Raw genomic sequence first — 23030 nt, 5'->3', positions numbered from 1 at the left:
GGTCATGAGCCCTAGGGGTATAATGCTTGCTGGTATCTGGCTAAATGCCTATACTATGCTCACCAAACTGTCCAGCAGAACTTCTCTTAGTGCTCATACTTATATATTAGCACTACTTTAACTTTTGGATTAAAAAAATATTGTCTTTTCAGATGGTGGTGACCTATGCAATAACTTAAAAGGCACCATAGTGCTGAAAAGAAGTGACAGAGGAATGTTTGGCACTGAAACATCTCTATCACATCTTCCAAGGCTCAGGGTCCATTGTGGAAGAGGTGATGGAAAGAATGTAAAGGCAAAGGAAGGGTAGGACTGCTTACAATGCATTCTTCATGGATATCCATGACCTTGTAATGCCTGGCACTACCTACACAGGACCTTCATAATAGGAGGAAAAGATGATGACACCAAAATAAAAGGTAATAAAATTGAAAGGGGGAGGGGATACGATGGAGAGTGGATTTGTGAAGGGGAAAGTGGGGGAGGGGAGGGAATTTTGATTTACTGTCTATGATTATGGAAGCTCTAAATAAAAACCCATTTAAAAAGAGAATTTTGGCTAATTAAAATAAATACTTACCATGGAGGAAGCATAAAGTTTTTTTCCTTGAAGGCAGTCTATTATAGCCCACAATGCCTCCATACTCCACTTGGGACAATATGGTATTCTTGCCTTTCCTGAGTCACATAAGGGAGGTTTAAATCCTGCCAAGAGAACCTTTATGGCTCTAGCTGGATACTGCATAAGCTGAAGAGGAATCTGACGCAGTCTGTTGCAAAAGAAATTCATAAAATGCTCAGAATGTCACAATTCAAATTTGCTTCTAGCTAAATCTATATGACTCCATCAACTTTCACACTTGCAGTCTATATCACTGCCAAAAAATCATGTTGAAGGATAGGGTCTTATGATGAATTAAATAAGCAGACTTGTATGTATTACATGAATAATGAAACATATGGGTCATTTAATTGTATCACTTATGTTCATGCACATGTAAAGTTCCTGCTACTCAAGAGACCCAAGCTAGATGAGAAGGATTATTTCATCCAGCCTGTGGGGACCAACATATGATGGCCATGATCAAATCAGTGAGCCGTGTAACCTCCTGAAATGCATGTGTGACTGGTTGCTCTTTGAAAACAGGTATGTATGCTGCTGCTGCTGCTTCTATTCTCCATTAATTTCAGAGGCCAACTATTATATGACATCACAACCAATGTAGCAACTTGTAAAGTAAGTTCAGAATCCCAGCTTTGTGCCTAAATAGGAGCCACAGGATATCAGCACTCTGTTTGGTGTTCAGGGAAGCAAGATAGACACAAACTGCAGCCTATGCTTCCACTAGTATCAATGTGTAGATACCTTTCCTGTACCTCTTAATTTCAAGGTGAGCGTAAATTGACGGATTTGGGGGGCAGCATTTAACTTAATTGCAATTAGTTTTAGAATGTCTTTGTAGGACTGGCACAGATGCAGCAGTATGGAAGGATAGGGAAACGAGGTCATTTATATGTGTTCCTATAGAAACCATTTGAACATTTGTGATTATTTTTTATTTAAATTTTATATTATTTGTGTGTTGTATGTGTATATGAAGTGTGTATGTATACGTGTGGATATGCCTGCCCTGTGCACATACTTGTGGAGGCAAGAGAACATCAGGTGCCCTCTATTATCTTCCACTTGTTTCCTAGAGACAGAATCTGAAACTACTATTTCCAGTCAGACTGGCTGACCAGTGAGCACCAGTGACTTCCCACCACAAGATTAGGATTATAGGCATGCATGACGGTGCCTCGATTTTTACGTGAGTACTGGGAATCAAACTCAGGCTGCCATGCTTGTGCAACAAATGCTATTATAATCTTTTCAGCCCTAATATGGATTTTTATTTACTTTTCACTTCAGATGTGGAACAAACATTCATGGCTTTATAAAATAGCAGAATGGGCCCAAATCTTACTGTTGTGAACCATTTTGAAGAAAGAGTTTCTTGAAATAAAAAATAAACAACAGACAACAGGGGCTGGGGGGGATGGCTCTGAGGTCAAGGGTACTTGTTTACAAAGCCCAATGGCCCAGATTCTGCTACCCAGTACCCACATAAAGCCAGATGCCCAAAGTAGCTCATGCATCTGGAGTTCACTTGTGGCAGAAGGCCCTGGTATGCATGCACGTGTTCATGCGTGTGTGCACACACACACACCCTCTCTCATTCAAATAAAATAGTTTAAAAAAACCTAAGATGGCCAGGCATGGTGGTGCATGCCTTTAATCCCAGCACTTGGGAGGCAGAGGTAGGAGAATTGCCATGAGTTCGAGGCTATCTTGCAACTACGTAGTGAATTTCAGGTCAGCCTGGGGCAGAGTGAGACTCTACCTCGAAAATAAAAATAAATAAATAAACCTAAGATGCTAACAACAAACAGTAATAGGTATTGGTTAGGATACAGATAAACTTGTTCCCTAGGACATTGTTAGGAATGTGAGATGGTATAGTTGCTACAGATATCTTTTTTTGAAAATTCTTGGAATACTAAAAACATAGCCTGGTTGAGCAACCCCATTTTTAGCTATATATCCTAAACAACTAAAAGCAGAGGTTTCAAAGTATCTGTACACTCATCTTCATAGCAGCATTATTCACATAGGCAAAGGGTAGAAGCAGCCCAAGTGCCTACCCAAGGAAGAATAAATAAGATGTGGTATACACAAACCACGTCCACCATGGAGCATTAAGCCTTAGGAAGGAAATTCTGGCATGTGCCACAACATGGATGAATCTTGAGAACATGCAAAGTGAAGACAGACAGACACAAAAGGGACAGCAAGTAAGTCATTGTGCTGGGTGAAGGTAGAATAGGCCAGAGTTTCTGTTTGAATTGATAAAAACAATTTGGAAACAGAAGTGGTGGTAGTTGTACAAGATTGGGAATGTATTTAAAGCCAATGAATTGCATAGTAAAAATAGCCAAAATAGCAAATTTTATTTATATTTATCTTATCATAATAAAATCAAGATCAAAATTTCCCATTATATAAAGAGTTTTAAAATAACTTCTGGGGAGCTTAGAAGATTTCTCAGTGGTTAAAGCACTTACTTGCAAAAGTTTGCTGCTGTGGGTTCAATTATCGAACTGCCACATAAACTGAATGAAAAAGTGGTGCAAATGTCTACTGTTCATTGCAGTGGCAAGAGGCCCTGGTGAGCCCATAATGCTCCACCAAATAAATAAATATATTAATTTTTAAAGTAATTTTATTTAAATGTAAAAGGATAAATCTTTCCATTAAAGAACTATAACTACCAACCCAAATAACAACAAAACAACTAAGAATCTTTATTCAACTGACATTTCTTTCTTTACCTGTTTATTGTCAGCTTCTCAGTGGATCCATAATCAACAAATAGTACCAAGACTGATAAAGGATTAAATTCTTTAATAGAAACAATCTTTGCTCTATACCATAACCCATCAGCATATTCTGCAAGGCAAGGCATTTCTATAAAGGCAGAACAGGAAATAAAAAATGATACTGTCATTTATTTTCTCTAAGAAAACTTAATACATAAGAGCACAATAATAATTACAAATAAATAAATATATGTACAACCATATCATCACCATTCAGCATTTTCCTCAGAGGAGAATCATGCCTATTTTGGTATAAAGAATGGATTAAAATGACCAAAGGAGGTAAGAACTTTATCTATTTTGATGGATCAGCACACAATTTGAACCTATATGTCAAAAAAAAATTATCAGCTTAGGTGGTTTGTAATTAAAATTACTGCCATTTTGGTCTGAATAACTTTTACAATCAAAATCATCTTTATGTATTATACAGTCAATTTTCCAATATTGGGCAGTAAAAGTGTCCCATGGTGGGGGTAGTGGGGAAAAGTGTCCCACAGGAGTTAACTTCTCTTAGTTTACCTCCCTAATCTAGAAAATGGAAAGAAATGGTCTTCAGGGTAGTCTTAGGGTTAAGATCATACATGTAAAGTAGAGGACAAGGACAAGGAAACTCAGTGAATATTAGAAACAACCCAACCAACCTCCCCAGCTTATTAGAACAAAAACCAAGTCTTACCAAGAATCTTGTGTCATTGAGAACATGAGCATACCTGTGCTAAAGTCGGTTAGAGGAGGAAATGTCTCCACATTCTTATTAAACCTCTGCAAAGCTTCTTCAAGGCTCTCTGGCTCTGATTCCCAAATGACTCCACTGGCATCTGTGTCACTATGATTAAACTGATTACAACTTTCTACAGATTCAAGGCAAATGTACACCTAAGTGGGGGAAGGGAAGGAAATATCCTTTTAAATTCTGTAATTTCTGGTATTCAGCTATGTGGACAAAAATTGTGACATGCGGCCTCCAATTAGGGCTGCAGTGTTCCCTGTCTCCTTCTATTCACTGTTACCCCATGGTATTCCCTGCCCATCCCACCATACTAATATTGTAACCAAGGAACAACTGAAGTAGGAGTGAGATGTGTGAGATGTATTATGCTCCCCTTGCTGGGTACTGTATTCTCTAGGAACTATGTAGCTACAAGTGGCAACAGGCTACTGGAAAGGCCCCAGAGCCAGAACTATAAGCTTTCTGGGCATATTCATGTGATTATTTACTTGTTTGTTTACAGAGTTTCCTGTGGCCCAAGTTGGCCTTGAACTCTATGTAGCCAAGAGTGATCTCAAATTCCTCTCCTAATCTTCTGGTCTCCATCCCCCATGTGTCAGGATCACAGCATGTTCCACTATTCCTGGCAATGTAACTTTTCAGAAGCAGATTTCGCTGTTCTTACCTATATCTTGACTGCAATTTCATGAGCTAGACTTAAGTTGCTATTGTATTTCTTTAAATATTTTATTAGGTAAGTGTGGTGGAACATGCCTTGATAGCAGGATCACCGTGAGTTCAAGGCCACCTTGAGATTACATAGTGAATTCTAGGTCAGCCTAGGTACCCCTTCCCCCCAAAAATTATTTATTTATTTGGCAGAGAGAGACCAAGAAAAAGAGAGAGAGGGAGAGGGAGAGGAAGAGAGCAAGAGAAATGGGTATGCCTGGGTCTCTAGCCATTGCAAACAAACTCCAGACGCATATGCCACTTTGTGCATCTGGCTTTATGTGGGTATTAGGGAACTGAACCTGAGTCCTTAGGCTTTGAAGGCAAGTGCTTTAACCACTGAGCCATTTCTCCAGTCCTGCTATTGGATTTATGACCCTCATGTATATCATTTCAAGTGGCTAAGTTTGGGGTTATTTATTATATAAACAAAACTTCCATTATATGACCTAGCAATAGTTGTATACAAATTGATCTGATGAAAAGGCAGCACACTTAGCTTGTGCCTATGAGACACTGATTTAGTCTATTAAAGACAAGGAGTTGCCTTCTAGTTAGTTAAGGACATTAAGTAGATTTTCTTTAGTGCATCTTTTCAGTCAATATCAACAAGAGATCACTACACATCAGGCACTAGATTTTGAGACTAAACTGAACCACACAGACTAAACCTGCTTTTATGTACTTAAGTGTTTAAAGAGGAAGACAGCCATAATAGGACAATGTGTGGAGAATAAGTGGTACGTCAAAACAGGGAAAAGAGCATTAGAAATCAGTGCAGAGAAAGCCTCAGGAGTGAGATGCTTATGATTGCATAAGGTTCCATCTTAAGATCTAAATAATAAAGCCCAGGCATGGTAGTGAGTTCCAAGTCAACCTGGGCTAGAGTGAGACCCTATCTCGAAAATAAACAAAAATATTCTAAATAATCAATATAAATATAATAGTGAAAATTACTCTAGGAACTCAGGTGCTTATAAAATAGCTGCCACCTGAAGCATTGACAAATATCTGAAAAGAACATGAAAGAGTGGTGTCAATTGGACATTGCCAATCTTCTGTAATTTATAATCAGGAAGATGGAGAAGTGAAGAGTCAATTCTAGTATTTACGATCAAGATAGTTGCTGTGCTCTTAACCACTTATTAAGCACTTCTGCTACATACTTCATTAGGTGAGACGACATGCTTTACTTGAACAGCATACAGTTCTTCTGGTGGAGGCAGAAATGAAGACAAATATGATGGCAAAATGAGAGTCTCTGTCCCAGACAAAAGCAATTCCTAAAACCACAAAAATTTTAAATTTCAGAATAGGAATTATTCAAATCAGTTATGTTAAAAACTCATTGTGAGGCTGGAGAGATGGCCTCACAGTTAAGACACTTATCTGAAAAGCTTAAGGACCAAGGTTTACTTCCCCAGTACCTATGTAAACCATATGCACAAAATGGTGCATGCATCTGGAATTTGTTTGCAGTCAAGGCCCTGCTGCACCTATTTCTTCTTCCTATCTGCCTCTTTCACTTTTTCTCTCTCCAATAAATAAAATATAAAATATTCATTATACTATCCATTTATTTTCAATTAGCAGAAAGAAAGATCTCCTACATAATGAATACTACAAATTAATTTTGAAATAGAAGGAACAAAATGAAATGACATAAAGACCTTTAAAATTCTTTCATCCCTCCAGTGAAAAATGCTTTAAGACAAACATGCATGAATGTCTTCAGACATATCTATCTACATATATACATATAGAAGAACAGTTAACAAATGTTCCACTATAACTGCCATTAATGAGTGGAAGGTGCAGAATTGGGGACATTTCCTTTTCTTCATATATTTATGAAGCATTTCTTTTCACAACAGGTAGTGACTTAATAAGAAAAACTAAGATAATATATGAAATGCTAAGAGGAGATTAACTTAAAATCATCAAAAGTTTGGACTTCTGGGTAAGATAACAGCATAGTGCCCATACATACCAAAGCAGCCTAGGGTAGGAGATAAGCAGAAAAAAAAACAGCAAAATATACTCTTCTACCAAAAAGTGAAGGTGTAAAAGGAATTATCAGTTTCAGCAGAGAAACAGGAGAGACCCAGAGCTTCTAGCAACCATAGAAACCATAGAAACATAAAAAATTGGCTCCCACAATGGTGCTGGTCCACTGGCACTGCCTGAGCTACAGGAGAAGTCAGGTGAAGAGATTTTCCACTTACACCAGCCTCCTCACAGTCAAGAAACCTGAAGGAGAAGACAGCAGGGACCAGCTGAGCTGCTTGAGAGGAAGAGAATCTCAGAGAACAGCTATGCAGCTCCTGTACAACTTTAGGCACCCTTCACAGCCTCCCCTCTCCCAAATACCAGCACTGGCAACAACTGGACACATGGAGAAGGGAACTCAGTTACACTGTACCCAGCACAGGGGATCAGAACAGCAGACCCACCAACCCAGACGGCTTAGCCAGGCCCACAATGCAGTAAAGAGGGACCCAAGTATGCACACAGCATAGATGAGAATGAAGCCATCCCACAAGTAAATAGGGTCTACTTACACAAGGTCAGTATATCTGCCCCAAGGCCCAGTCTACAGCCCTGTTTTGGAAATGATAATCACACCCTCCATGTCAGGGAAGGTTATGTGTTAGATTTGACTGATGGTCAGCATTACCATTCTTAAATAAGTTGTATTTTGGGGTTGTCCTTTGCTGCTTCATGATTTATGTGTCTTCTTGGGGGCAGGGTCTCACTCAGTCCCAGGCTGATCTGGAACCCTTAACATACCAGAAATCTCAGCCTTCCAGTTGACAGGATTAAGGGTGTGGGGCAATATACACCCTTAGAGGCTTTGGCTTTGTTAGATTGTTTGTTTAATACCCACTCTTACATAAATACTTTGTGCTGGTTTTGATTGAATGTGTATATTGTTCAGTTGGAATTTCAGAATTTGCCTGTATTTTGTTCCATCTAGCCTACTAGAATATTTGCATAGCAGGCAAACCCAACACCTTGGGTCACTTCTGCTGTTACTCTGGAAGTCATTAAAGAGCCACACCTGGCACCTTAAGCTCCTACCCTGAAGATATGTAACATCATATTTACATGTCTAAGAATACTTCAGATAATTAGAAAACCCAACCATCAAGTTCACCCAAGATGTAAAAATCTCTACATCATAATACAAGAAACAAAAATATCAGGACAATATAGTTCTCCCCCAAATTATAAATCCATCAGAAATGACCTCCAGTGAGACTGATTTAGAGGAAATTCCTGACACAGATTTCAAAAGAATGAGTATAAATATGCTCAAAGAAATCAAAGAACAAACTGAAGGAAAACATAATGTCACATGTGTGTACAAGGTGGTACATGTATCTGGAGTTCATTTGCACTGGCTGAAGGCCCTGGTACATCCATTCTCTCTCTTTCTCTCTCAAACTTTTTTAAAAAATAGTCTCACCAATAAAATGAAGGAGAGAAAAAATATTTAAACTGGAAGACCAAGTGGTAGAACAGTCCAAAATCAGATCTACTACAGTCCAAAAAAGAGAAAGACAAACTAATAGTAAGGTATCAAATGGGAATTTCAAGATACTCAGAAAAATACAGAGAGAGAGAAACAAGAATTCAGGGTATATAGTAGGAGAAGAATTTCATTCCAAAGGTATAGTAGGTCTTTTCAACAAACTCACTGAAGAAAATTTCCCCCAAATAGGGAAAGAGATAGCAATATAGATACAAGAAATCTTTAGAAAGCCAGCCAAACAAAATCAGGAAAGAACTTCTCCTCACCATATTATAATTAAACTCCTAAAAACACAAACAATAAAAAATATAATAAAAGCAGTTAGAAAGAAACATCAGGCCACTTATAAAGGCAAGCCTATCAGGATAACAGCAGATAACAGGGTTTGGGATGATGAATTCCACATTCTGAAAGATCACAAATGTCAACCAAGATTACTTTATCCAGCAAAGCAAGTCTCTAAATTAATGGAGAAATAAGGACATTCCACAACAAAAACAGGCTAAATGAATATATGACTACTAATCCAACTCTACTGAAAATACTTTGAAGGGATCCTCCATACTGAAGAGAAAGGAAAGCACACACATGAGGAAACAGGAAAAAATAAAGCACACTAAAATAATAGTTAACACAAGAGAGTAAAGGAAACGCTGGAAGTACTACAAAACAAGAAGAATGGCAAGAATAAATATATACCTTTCAATAATAACTCTTAGTATCAATGGCCTCAATGCCCCCACCAAGACACAGACTTGCAAACTGGTTTAAAAGGCAGAATCTTCCAAATAATGCACCTCTCCATAAAAGACAGACACTATCTTAGGGTAAAAGGATGTAAAATGGTATTTCAAGCAAAAGGGAAGGATAGACTTCAAAGCAACATTAGTTAGAAAAGATAAGGTCGCTTTATACTGACTAAAGTAACACTTCAACAGGAGGACATTACAATTGTAAACATATATGCGTCTAATATGGGTGCTCCTGATTTTTCAAACAAGCACTATTAAACTTAAGGTCACAGATAACATCAAGTGCAACTGTAGTTTGTGACTTCAATACCCCACTCTCATCAATTGACAGGCCTTCCAAGCAAAAAATAAACAGAGACACATCTGGGTTAAAGAATGTCATATAACAAATGTAACTAACAGATATCTACAGAACTTTCCATCCAAATACTGCAGAATACACACATTCTTTTCAGGAGCACATGGAACATTCTCTAAAATAGACCATATATTAGGACACAAACTGTATGTTAACAAATACAGGAAAACTGAATAATTCCTTGCACTCTATCTGATCACAATGGGATTAAACTACTAATCCACAGCCAGATAAACTACACAGCATACACAAAATCATGTAAACAAAACATTACATTACTAAATGATGAATGTGTCATTGAAGAAATTAAAAAGGAAATGAAAAACTTCATAGAATTAAATAGTAATGAGAACACAACATACTAAAACCTTTGTGACACAATGAAGTCCGTTTTAAGAGGAAAAATTATAACCTTAAGTACCTATATTAAGAAATTAGAAAGGTTGTAAGTAAACAACTTAATGCTTCACCTTAAGGCCTTGGAAAAAGAAGAACAAGGCATACCAAAAATCAGCAGATGGGGGCTGGGGAGATGGTTTAGTGGTTAAGGCCTATTTCCCTGATGAACTTAGACACAAAGATCCTGAACAAAATCCTTGGAAACCGAATTCAACAACACATCAAGAGCATCATCCTCCTGGATCAAGTAGGATTCATTCCAGGAATGCAGGGATGGTTGAACATCTGTCAATGTAATACACCACATAAATAAGATTAAGCACAAAAACCACACGATCACCTTGATAGATGCAGAAAAGGCCTTTGAGAAAATACAACATCACTTCATTATCAAAACACTGGAGAGAATAGGCATGGATGGTCTATATCTCAACAAAATAAAGGCTATATATAAAGCTCCAAAAGCCCAAATAATACTTAATGGGGAGCGACTGAAGGAATCCCCATTGAAGTCAGGAACAAGACAGGGGTATCCACTCTTATCTCGGCTCTTCAACACAGTTCTGGAGGTCCTAGCTCAAGCAGTAAGACAGGAGAAAGATAAAAGGGATACAAAGCAGAAAGGAAGAACTTAAGTTAGCTCTATTGCAGACGACATGATTCTATACATAAGTGACCCAAGAACCTCCATGTCAAAACTCTTAAAAGCGCTTAACTCCTTCAGCAAAGTAGCAGGATACAAAATCAATGGACAAAAACCAATAGCCTTTCTATATGCAAAAGACAAAGATACAGAGAAAAAAGTTAAGTGGCATTGTCCCATTTTCATTAGCATAAAAAAACCTTGAAATAACATTAACCAAGGAGGTGAAAGACCTTTACAATGAAAATATACACTCAGGAAAGAAACTGAGGAGGACTTGAGAAAATGGAAAGACCTCCCATGCTCCTGGATAGGCAGAATTAACATTGTGAAAATTGCAATCTTACCAAAAGAAATATATAGATTTAGTGCAATACCAATAAATATCCCAACATCTTTCTTCACAGAGATAGAAAAAATGATCTCAAAGTTCATATAAAAAGGCAGGAGGAGGCACCACCATACTTGATCTAACGCTATACTACAAAGCCATAATAATAAAAACAACATGGTCCTGGCATAAAAGCAGGAACATAGACCAATGGAATAGAATTGAGGACCCAGACTTTCGGTCAAGCAGTTACAGCTACTTGATATTTGACAACGATCTTAACAATGTAGACTGGAAAAAAAGACAGCATCTTCAACAAATGGTGCTGGACAAACTGAATATGCAGAAAAATGAAACTCAATCCACACATTTTGCCATACACAAAAATCAAGTCCAAATGGATCAAGGATCTCAATATAGCAGAAACTGTGCTACTACTAAAAGAAGAAATAGGAAGAATTTTCTATGATATAGGAGTGGGAAAAAAAAACACCTTGAACAAAACCCAGTAGCTCAAGAAATTAAACAATCACTCAACCATTGGGATCTCAGGAAGCTCAAAAGCTTTTTCACAAACATACAATAAGCAGAGCCAATAGATTACCCACAAAATGGGAGAAAATTTTTGCTGGATACACATTAGACAGAAGCCTAATTTCTAGAATATACAAAGAACTCAAAAACCTAAACAATAAAAAGTCAAACAACCCACTCACAACATGGGGCAGAGAATTGCATAGGGAGTTCTCAGAGGAAGAAATACAAATGGCAAACACACACTTAAGAAAATGTTCAACATACCTAATCAACAGGGAAATGCAAATTAAAACAACTACTAGATTTAACTTTACCCCAGTAAGGATGGCAAACAAAAAATCAAATGAAAAGAAATGCTGGCAAGAGTGTGGGGAAATAGGAACCCTCATTAACTATTGGTGCGAATTTAAGTTGGTACAACCACTATGGAAAGCAATATGGAGACTCCTATAAAGGATGACTATAGAGGTACCAACAGATCCAGTTATTCCCTTATTGGGCATTTACCCTAAAAGCTCCAAACCTCACCTCAGAGACCTTTTCTCAACCATGTTTATAGCTGCTCAATTCATAATAGCTAAGAGCTAGAATCAACTGAAATGCCCATCTTTAGACAAATGGATAACTAAGATGACCCGCCAAAGGTTAATGATGGAATTCTATGCAGCAATAAGGAAAAATGATACAATGAAATTTGAAGAAAAATAGTGAAACCTGGAACAGATCATTCTCAGTAAAATGACCCAATCACAGAAAGATATTCCTTGCATGGTCTCACTCATCTCTGGCCCCTAACCTCAATCTGCCTGTGATGCTGACATACCTAACAAATATCTGGAGGACTGGACAATAGGGATGGTGAGGCAGGAGGGGAGGGTAAGGGTGTGTGTGGTGGTGGTGGGGATGACAAAAAACTGGACCCAAATGGAAATGGTACCATAAAATCCTACATCCTGAAAGACATACTAAAAGTCGAACCTTCATCAGTTGCTTAGAGAGAAGAGAATACCTGATGCACTGGAGCCTGGGCAGGGTATGATAAAGACTATCCTTAATATTCTCCTGTTTCTCTCTCTCTCTTTCTTTTTTATATTACCTATATTTTTCTTCCTTTTTCCTCCTTGGTACTGACCAGTAACTCCCAGTACCAGCATGTAGGCAACATCCACAGTGAGCTGTTGATCAGACAGACCTACAAAGTTTCCCCAAAGACAGAATTCTGTCAGAGTACTTGATGACCCACCAAAGGTCAATGGTAAGACCCTACTGCTGAAGATACCATATGCTGTGGGACAGAATATGGGAGACCTGGCTGGAAACTGGAATAGAGTTAGTCCCCAGACAGTTAGCTTGTCTAGTGTAAAAAGGTGTTACATGACTGACTGGGAGAAAATGACCAACATCTGTCTAAGCAACTTGTGGTATAAATTACTGAGTAGCAATCAACCTGATGTGATGCTCACCAACTGCTCTTGATTTGGCTAACAGATCTGCTTAGTGGAACAGAATCCATACCTGGAGCAGGGAAACAAGTCACAAATGTACCCCAAAATAAGCCTGCTCTCAATATCAAGATCCCACTCACTAATAGTGGGCTACAAGAGGGCCAACATCTATTAAATTCTCTCTAAAATAAGAATGAGTATCCATTTATCTTGCACTGACCTCACTCCCCATCATAGACTTTGCTTCTCTTTTTTAGAAGGACGCAGAACCTGAGGAGAGAATCAGCCCATCGCACCCCACCTGGGCACCAGCCGAAGCCACAGAGTTAGTGGGTAATGAGCAAGAGCTACTTTTTCAGTGAACCTGGTACCAGCACAAGGGTGAAGGAGACAGACACAGAAAACATTCAAATACACAGAGGAGGAAATCAGAGAATCACTCTCATTCACAATTGCCTCAAAAATATAAAGCACCTGGAATAAATCTAACCAAGGAAGTGAAGGATCTCTACAATGAAAACTTTAAAACACTCAAGACACAAATTGCAGAAGACACTAGGAAATGGAAAGACATCCCATGTTTTTGGATTGGAAGAATCAATATTGTGAAAATGGCAATCTTACCAAAAGCAATCTATACATTTAATGCAATCCCATTAAAATTCCAATGGCATTCTTCATGGAAATAGAAAAAACAATCCTAAAATTCATTTTGAAGCCCCCCAAACCTTGATTATCTAAAACAATTTTGAGCAACAAAACTAAGGCTGGTGGTATCACCATACATGATTTTAACCTATATTACAGAGCCATGGTAACAAAAACAGTATGATATTGGCACAAAACAGAAGCATAGATCAATGAACAAAACAGGAGACCCAGATGTACATCCAGGAACCTAGAGTCCTCTGATTTTCAAAATAAATGTAGAGGCTAGTAAGGTAGAAAAGGGATATAAGGGAGGGAGGAGAGGGGAAGATGTAAGGCTTATATATTGTATATATGTAAGTAGATGAACAGATTACTGGGGGTGCAATGGCCTAAGGGAGGTTATGGGAAGAGATTGCATAACAGAAGGATAGGGGAGTGGTAATCAAAATTCAACAAGTTACAAATAAGTCATATGGAAATGTATTTGTTTGGATAATGGCACACCTACAAGCCATAAACTGTTTCTAGAAAAATTTCAGTGCCAGGGATGGGATACCTTCCAGAGAATTGTTGGCCAGGGAGGTTCCTGATGCCCCCCAAACATTACAGGTCATTGCTAAGACTCTTGGGTTCCTACTGGAAATAGATGGTAAGACCCTATTGCTAATGACTCTACATGCTTGGACTGCAAGGTCACTAAAAATCAAGCTGGAGCTGAGCTGAATATCTCTTCCATGTAGACCAGCTGACAGAATGCTGGAAAAAGCTATACTGCATGCAGCCCTAAGGGAGACAGAAGTCATCGGTGGAGATAAGCAATAGCGGAGACTGCAAGCCTTAAGTCTGGCCAGCCAGGCCAAATGAGCTAACGGGTGCAAGAGTGGCACATCTGTTATAGGGGAAGCCAACTGCTCTAATTAGACTGGAGGCATACTCCATCAGAGAAACTACAGATCTAGTACTGAAAACCTAAGCAAAAGCCTAAGTCAGGGGAGGTTCTTGAGGCCTAGGGGTGTAACACCTGCTGGTGTCTGACTAAATGCATATATTATGCTCACCAAACTGCCCAATAAGCACTTCCCTTAATGTTAATACTCACATATTAACACTATTTTCACTTTTGGATTAGAGAAGCTTCTCTTTTAAGATGGTGGTGACCTCTGAAATGACTCAAAAGGCAACACAGTGCTGAGAAGAAGTGACAGAGAAGTGTTCAGCACTGAAACATCTCTATCACATCCTCCAAGGTTCAGGGTACATTGCACAAGAATTGGCAGAAAGAATGTTAAGAGCCAAAGGAAGAGTAGGACTGCTTATAATGCATTCTTCAAGACACAAAATAGCCTCGATATCAATGACCTTGCTGTGGTTGTTTGATCAGGTGTTTCCCTTAAACATGGGTGTTTTTAATGGTAGGTTCCCAGCTGATGGAGATTTGGGAATTAACACCTCCTGGAGGCAGTGTATTGTTGGGAGCAGGCTTATGGGTATTACAGCCAATTTCTCTTTGCCAGTGTTTGGCATACTCTCCTGTTGCTGTTGTCCAGCTGATGTTGGTGAAGAGGTGATGTCTACCTCCTGCTTATCATAGAGCTTCCCCTTGAGCCTTTAAGCCAAAATAAACCCGTTTTCCCCCCACAAGGTGCTCTTGGTCAGGTGATTTCTGCTAGCAATGCAAACTTGATTGCAACACTTGTAATGCCTGGTACTACCTACACAGCACCCTCATAACAGGAAGAGTAGGTGATGACATAAAAATAAAAGACTAAAGCCAGGCATACTGGTACATGCCTTTAATCCCAGCACTTATAAGGCAGAAGTAGGAGGGTCACCATGAGTTTGAGGCCACCCTGAGACTACATAGTGAATTCCAGGTTAGCCTGAGCTAACCCTGAGAGAGGGGAGAGGATATGATGGATTGAGAGAGGGAGGGCCTATAATGGAGAGTGGATTTATGAAGGAGAAAGTGGGGGATAGAAGGGAATTATCATGGTTTATTGTGTATAATTAAGAAAGTTGTCAATAAAAATTAATAAAATCATCAAAAGTTGATTTCTTAAGCCCCATAAAAGCATTAGAAAGGTCTGGGGAGGTAGCACAGTCTGTTAAGTGCTTGCTTCAGAAGCTTAAGGACCTTAATTCAAACCCCAGCACTCATGTAAATGCTGGGCATGGTGGCATGCACCTGTAATTCCAGCACTGGGCAGGTATCCCTGCAATTCACTGATTAGCTAATTTTGCCTAACTGGTAAACTAGGTCAGTTAATGTCCTTGCTTCAGAAAGAAGTGGATAGAGTACGTGAGGATGACATCCAAGGCTGTGCTCTGGTCTCCACACAAGTGCACACACATGTACCTACCCACATACAAATGTACATGTACAACAACAAACACATAAAAATGTAAAAATAAATAAATCAAAGCAAAAAGAAAACCTAAATCCATTTATATGATTCCCAAGAGGATTGTGGCAGTTGGCAGTTAAATCAAATGTACATAAAATGCAGGTGCAGACTTTCTGTGAAAAGCAGTATTTTTATTCTTTAGGAATATGGTAATTAACAAGCGGTAAACTATCACATTAAAATTTGTAGGTTGTCTTATGACTACTAAATGGGGCCAAAACCAAAAACAAGTATCTGAACCTAGAAAAGTTCAGCAGAAAGTGACACCCATTATTGAATTTTATTGAAGTGAAATTTTACAAAGAAAGATTAACTTATATAAATATATTTTAATTTTTTAAATTTTTATTTGTTTATTTAAGAGTGACAGAGAGGAGGAGGGATGGGGGGGAGAGAGGGAGAGAATGGCTGCACCAGGGCTTCCAGCCACTGCAAACAAATTTCAGATGTGTGTGCTCCTTGTGCATCTGGCTAACGTGGGTCCTGGGGAATCAAGCCTCGAACCAGGGCCCTTAGGCTTCACAGACAAGTGCTTAACCACTAAGCCATCTCTTCAACCCATAAATATTTTTTTAAAAACGGTAAGAAAGGTGAAATGACAACCCAGAGAGTGGGAAAAAATATTTGAAAATCATGCTTCTGAAAAGGACTTGTATGTGGAGTATATCACACAATCTTATAACCCTATAAAGAAAAAATAAAATGATCAGTGAATTTTATTTTCCCCAAAGAAACAAAAATAGTTAATAAGCACATGGAAAGATGCTTAACATTGTTACTTTTTTTAATTTGTTTTTTCAAAGTAGGGTCTCGCTGTAATCTCAGGGTGGCTTCAAACTCACAGCGATCCTCCTACCTCTGCTTCCTGAGTGCTGGGGTTAAAGGCATGTGCCACCATGCCCTACTATTATTAATCATTAGAGACATGTTTAATAAAACTATAATGATAAACCACTTCATAGAAAAAAGCCAACAAGTGCTCAGGACCTACAGAAAAACAAAACCCCTACCCATTCCATGTATAAAATGGTATAGTTTCTGTGGGAAACAGTTCCACAGTTCCTTAAAATGGTGAACTAGTTATTTCAGACCCAGCAATTCTACTTCTGAATATATACTGAAGAGAAAAGGAAAACACAACCATATAAAATCTTACATATAAATGTTTATAACCAAATTGTTTATAATCACCAAAAGGTAGAAATGCTGGATGTGGTGGCTCATTCTTATGTACTTGGAAGGCTGAGGTAGAAGGACAACCATGAGTTCTAGGCCAGCCTATATTACAGTAAGACCCTGCTTAACCAAAAACAATAAATAAGTAAATAAAAGGTAGAAACAAGCCAACTGTCAACAGATTAATGGATAAACAGAATAGAGCCACATAATGGAATTCTATTTAGCAATAAAAATGAAGTATTGCTAAGAACTATAATGTATAAGCATTGAAAACATGCTGAGGTAAAAAGCCAGTTATAGAACCACATAAAATGAAACAGGAAAACCTACAAAGACAGAAGAATAAGTAGTTGCCATAAATCTGGGGAAGCAAAGAATGGGAAATGGTTGCTGCTGATAAGGGTTTCTTTTTGTAATGTTCTGGAATTATTGGTATTGGTTGCACAATTCAGTAAATACTAAAATGTATTGAATTTTAAGACAGTGAGTTTATAGTATTAAAGAGTAGCTCAGTAAGGTATAAAATTCTTCCTTCTTGATCTTTAATCAGATGTTTTCTACTGCTGAAAATTTCTAAAATATGTAGATTGTAACTTACCTCAAATTTTATTTCCCATCTTTCATACTCATACTTCATACTGTCATCTGTTGGTTTCTGAAATAACATAGTATTATTAATGATTAAAAGTTTCAGTTATCTAATACAATATTATTTAAGACATTTTCATATTTCATTTTTATAAAAACTGGGTTAACATTCATACTGGCACTTAATAGTTACTTCAGATTAACTGTAAGAATAGCTACTGTTCTAAGTAATCTGTTCATACTTCAGCCCCAAGAATCCTTAAAATTCTGTTAAACATTCATTAACAAAAGAGTACAAATGAGACTAAGTAATCTTTATACAAATAAATTTAATAAATAAACCTTTCAAACACACACACACATATGCCCTGTGGTAATTTGAACGTATGTCCCCTAATAGACTTAAAAGCTTATCTCCCATGCCTGGCTGGAAGAAGTGTCACTATATGTGGATCCTGGGGTCTAGCCCTAAGGTGTTACTGGGGTACATCTGATTTCTAGCCTAAAGGTATGCAGAGAGGCTCTTGAGCTCTGTATGGGTCCCTGCTGCTTGTTGCTTTTGGTGTGGTGTGCCTGCTGGTGGTTTCTCACTCTGCTTGGATCTGTGAAAGGAGACCAGCCTCTTCTACCATTACGGAACTTCCCCTGGATATGTAATCTGAAATAAACCCTTCCTCCTATAAATTGTGCCTAGTTTGGATGTTCATCCCAGCAACATGATGCTAACTGTAACACACCCTTATACTCTGCTTTAAAGAAAAGTTTGCAGAAAGGATTATGGGCAAAAAGTGACTTCACAGTTTCTAAGAGAATTTTTTTATTTTGGTGGTGTACTGAAGATTGAACCTAGGGCCTCATGTATGCTATGCAAGCACTCCACCAGTCTACTATTGAACTATACTCTCAGCACATGAAAGTTTTTTTTGGGGGGGGAGGGGAAGGCAGTGTTATTCTAGTCCAGGCTGGCCTGGAACTCCCAGTGAACCTACTACTTCATACTTCTGAGTGCTAGAATTAAAGATATGAGCTGCCATGCTGGACATAATAGTACTTTTTTCTATGTTGAACAGAACATGCAGTTTTTGTATATAATTTGTTGGTATCTGAAATAGCATTAAAAAAAAACCCCTAAAGAGAGCTGGAGAGATTGCTTAGCAGAAAAGGTGCTTGCCCGTGAAGCCCAAGGACTCATGTTTGACTCTCCAGGTCCCACATAAGCCAAATACACAAAGTGAAGCACACAGTCAAGGTTGTACATGCACACAAGAAACTGCATGTGTCAGTGGCTGGAGGCCCTGGCATACCAATTCTCTTTTACACTCTCTCTTGCATTAAAAAAAAAGTCCAGGGGCTAGAGAGAAGACTTAGTGGTTAAGACACATGCCTGCAAAGCCTAAGGACCCAGGTTTGATTTTCCAGGTCCCACATAAGCCATATGCACTAGGTGGCACATGTATTTGGAGTTCGTTTGCAATGACTAGAGGCCCTGGCATGCCCATTCTCACTCTCTCTTCCTCTTCCTCTATCTCTAATAAAAAAATTAAAAAGTCCAGTCTGTTGGGCTTGCTTCAAAAGAAAAAAAAAAAAAAAACCTAGGCTGGAGAGATAGTTTAGCGGTTAAGGGGTTTGCCTGTTAAACCAAAGGATCTTGGTTTGATTCTCCAGGACCCATATAAAGGCACATGAGTCTGGAGTTCGTCTGCAGTGGCTGGAGGTCCTGATACACCCATTTTCTGCCTCTTTCTCTCTCTTAAATAAATAAATAAAATATATTTTTTATAAAAAGGAAACTGTGACTCTAGAAATAAAACTGTCTTGTAATATAAATGTTATTATGAGGTCATGGATTTAGCTCAGTGGATGAGCGCTTGCCTAGCAAGCACAAGGACCTGGATTCAGTGCTCAGCACCAAACAAAAAGGGGGGGGGCATTAAATGTTATTATGATGCATGTCTTAGTCATCTAAGGGATTTTTAGCAGCCTGGAATGTGAAATGATATTTAAAATATTAAAAATGGAGACTTCAGGTTAAGATGGTGGCGTAGGTACCACGCCAAAGCAGCCTAGGGGGAAAAAGACCAAAAATACTCAGCAAAATACACACTTTTACTAAAAAGTGAGGTGTATAGGTAATTGAAGCGGCAGTGGAGAAGTAGAAGAGTTCCAGAGCATCCAGAGCCTGCACAAGTGGGAAAAGTGGCTCCGGCAGCTCGGCCAACCGCCGCGGCCACGGCGCACCAGAAAGCCGCCAGGTTTGGCTCCAGCTGCATGAAAAGCCAGGTGCGGGCGCTTTCCCTCACACCGGTGCTCTCCGCAACTTGGGAAACCTGAGGGGAGAGCGGCAGCGAGCAGCAGAGGAGCAGACCGCGAGGTAGAAGAATGCTTGGAGCAGTGAGAGAACCAGAGCAGCTGCGGCTCCCTCCCCTCCCCCACCGCCTGAGCCCAGCTCTGGCGAACAGAGCAGCAGCCCGGGACCCGGCCACGCCAACTTGGGCTGACAGCGGGACCCAAGCAGGAGCAGAGTTCGGCAGTAACATCAGTGGCTCCAGCACCGTTAACAGCGGCCCCAGCAGCAGCAGACCCAGGAGTGGCAGCAGTGGCAGACTCGGCAGCAGCAGCTTCAGGGGGAGCAGCGGCAGTGGACACAGCAGCAGCAGCTTCAGCAGCAGTGGTGGCTCCAGCAGTGGCAGCTACAGCAGCAGCAGAGGCAGCAGCAGCGGTGGGTCCAGCAGCAACAACTTCAGCAGCAGTGGCTACAGTCCCAGCAGGGGCAGCTTGAGCAGCAGCAGTTCCAGCAGCAGGGGTGCTGATCTGCAGGGCCACACTTGCCAGGCTTGGTTTGCCCCGCAGGAAAAGCCAGTGCCCAGCTCCAGAAATCAGAACAGCAGCCCGACGACCCAGGCAGCAACTTGTCTGAGATCAAAATCATCCAAGGTAACTGGGATTGCACCAGGGAAGGGTCTCACTTGGTCGCAAGCTGACTTGGATCCCTCAACAGACCAGAAATCTTAACCTCTTTGTTGATAGAGGATCTGGTCGTTATAATAACTACTCTTGCATACATACTCGGGGCTGTTTTTGACTGAATGTGTATAGTGTTTAGTTAAATTTTAGAATCTACCTGTATTTTATTCCACTTAGCCTGCTTGAATACTCCTATAGCAGGGTAACTCAACCCCTAAAATATTAAAAATGGCAACTGGTATAGGATATTTATTGAAACTAAGCCCAATGTGTGGCTCTGAGTTCCTTCTGAGGAGGCAAATGAGAGAAAGACTATATAGGCTGCATGTCCCTTATACTTGGCTCTGAAAATTTTCTGATTTAATGGCTGTTTTAACTTTGGGTTATTTTCACTGACATAAGCATCCCTAATCTAAATATTTCAAGTGCCCTAAGATCTAAAATGGTAGCTGAACACAAGACTGTGGTTCCAGCTACTTGAAAAACTGAGGCAGGAGGATCACAGGTTTAGGCCAGCCTCCTTGTCTCAACAAGTAGAATGTAGATCCCCTGCTATGGAGGTGCATGCTCAAAGTAAGTAGGCCAGGGCTCCTGGTTTGTTCCCTTCTTCCCAGTTCCCTGGTCCTGGTACCTCTGCTCATGGCTTTCGGATGCCTGTACCCTGTATGCATGCTGCTGAAGCAGGCCTTTTGCTCTGCCTTGCTGATAGACTTGCCCCTAGGCCCCTAAATCCCTGTTCCTCTGCTCTTGAGGGTGCTCATATAGAGTGAGTAGGCCAGAGCTCCTGGCTCATTCTCTGCCTCCCAGTTCCTTGGTCTTGGTACCCCTGCTCCTGACTTTGGACTGCCTGGACGCTGTGTGCATGCTGCCAAAGCAGGCCTTTTGATCTGCCTTCCAGATTGACTTACCCCTGGGTCCCTAAACCCCTGTTCCCTTGAGCCAGGGGTTACATGAGCCACTGTAGGAGCTGACCTCTTGCTGCTGGCTCTTCAGCTTCCCAGGCCCTGGTTCCTTAACCCCTGGCTCCCCTGTGCTGAAGAGTGTGCACAAGTGGAGTGAGTAGGCCAGAGCTCCTAGTTCCCCAGGTACCTTTGAAGTACTTGCAAGCTCCATAATCTGTGCATCTGCAGTTATTACCCCATCCTACTCAAATCCAGTTCACACTTAAAATAGAACACTCACTGAAGATCCTATAAGGACAAATACTTGCTTCCTCCTTAATAAAATAAGACTCCTACCCCTAGATGGATAAACCACAACATGAAAAAAAACAATGAAAGTCAGAAAACTGAGAGATATTCACCAAGGATGTCCAGTTCCACAATGGAAGCCTCCAATGAAACCAGAGAAAGCAACAGAAATTGAATCCCAAAATGAAAACACAAGACATGTGACCCTGATCAAAAGAATTGCTGAACTGTAAGAATATGGTCAAAAACCCAACAATCACATAAATTAAATTGGGCAGAATTGTCTGTTAGAGCACTCAGCTTTTGTTGCTAGGCTTAATTTAATTGAAGAAAACCAAAGAGGCCTCAAAAAAGGGATTAATGAATTGAAGGCAAGTCAACAAATAGAGGGTGTCAGTAACCTGCTGATTAAGCTTAATGAAGGCATGGTCAAATGCAAGAATGAATTCCAGGAAGAATCAAGATAATCAGACCTAAAACTAAAATTGTACTTCAAAACAGAGATGGACATGATGCAAAAAACAAAAAACAAACAAAAAACCAGCAAATAAACAAAAACAAAATAAAGCTTTTAAAAACTTGTCTAAAATTTAATGATAATGAAAATATAATTTACAGAACTTATGGGCCACAGTGAAGGCAGTCCTAAGGGGAAAAATTCATAGCACTTAATGCCTTCATAACAAAGATGGAGAGATCTCAAATTAATAACGTAACCATCTACCTAAAGGCTAAGAGCTCTAGATAGAAAGAAATTATAAAGATCAGAGCATAAATTAATGAACTGGAAACTAAGCAAAGAAGAAAATATATGAAATGAAGAGCTGGTTCTTTGAAAAAAATAAACAAAATTGGTAAACTTTTAGTCAACTTGATCAAATGAAAAGAAGTCTCAATTTAACGAAATCAAAGGACAAGTGAGCACTCACAAGAGACATCAATGAAGTTGGAAGAATCATCAAGACATACTTCCAAAATCTTTACTCCACAAAATTAGATAGTCTGGAAGAAGTGGATTAATTCTTAGACATGTAATACCTACCAAAACTTAATTCAGGGCATATTAATCTCCTAAACAAACCTATTACCTTCATTGTGATTGTAAAGGTAATCAAAAACCTTTACCAAAGGAAAAGTCCAGGACTGGATGGATGCCTTTCAGTCGAATTCATTCAACTCTTCATTGAAAAAC

At 39.5% G+C, this 23030-nt stretch overlaps 1 protein-coding gene across 2 annotated transcripts in view; it reads right to left on the bottom strand.

Annotated features, from left to right (window-relative positions):
- Rnf17 (ring finger protein 17) overlaps nucleotides 1-23030 on the bottom strand; it is a 203402-nt gene that overhangs the window by 4512 nt on the left and 175860 nt on the right. For both annotated transcript variants that reach the window (XM_004665887.2, XM_004665886.2), the window contains exons 30-34: nucleotides 17695-17751; nucleotides 6028-6144; nucleotides 4134-4299; nucleotides 3373-3508; nucleotides 581-770 (exon numbers count right to left, since the gene is read on the bottom strand). In XM_004665887.2, the coding sequence (XP_004665944.2) occupies nucleotides 581-770; nucleotides 3373-3508; nucleotides 4134-4299; nucleotides 6028-6144; nucleotides 17695-17751 (666 nt within the window). The remainder of the gene's footprint in view (nucleotides 1-580; nucleotides 771-3372; nucleotides 3509-4133; nucleotides 4300-6027; nucleotides 6145-17694; nucleotides 17752-23030) is intronic.

This window comes from Jaculus jaculus, chromosome 3 (genome assembly GCF_020740685.1).
Source record: "Jaculus jaculus isolate mJacJac1 chromosome 3, mJacJac1.mat.Y.cur, whole genome shotgun sequence".
Taxonomy (NCBI): Eukaryota; Metazoa; Chordata; class Mammalia; order Rodentia; family Dipodidae; genus Jaculus; species Jaculus jaculus.
Note: the sequence above shows the minus strand (reverse complement) of the source record. Positions and strands in the feature narration are given on the sequence as shown.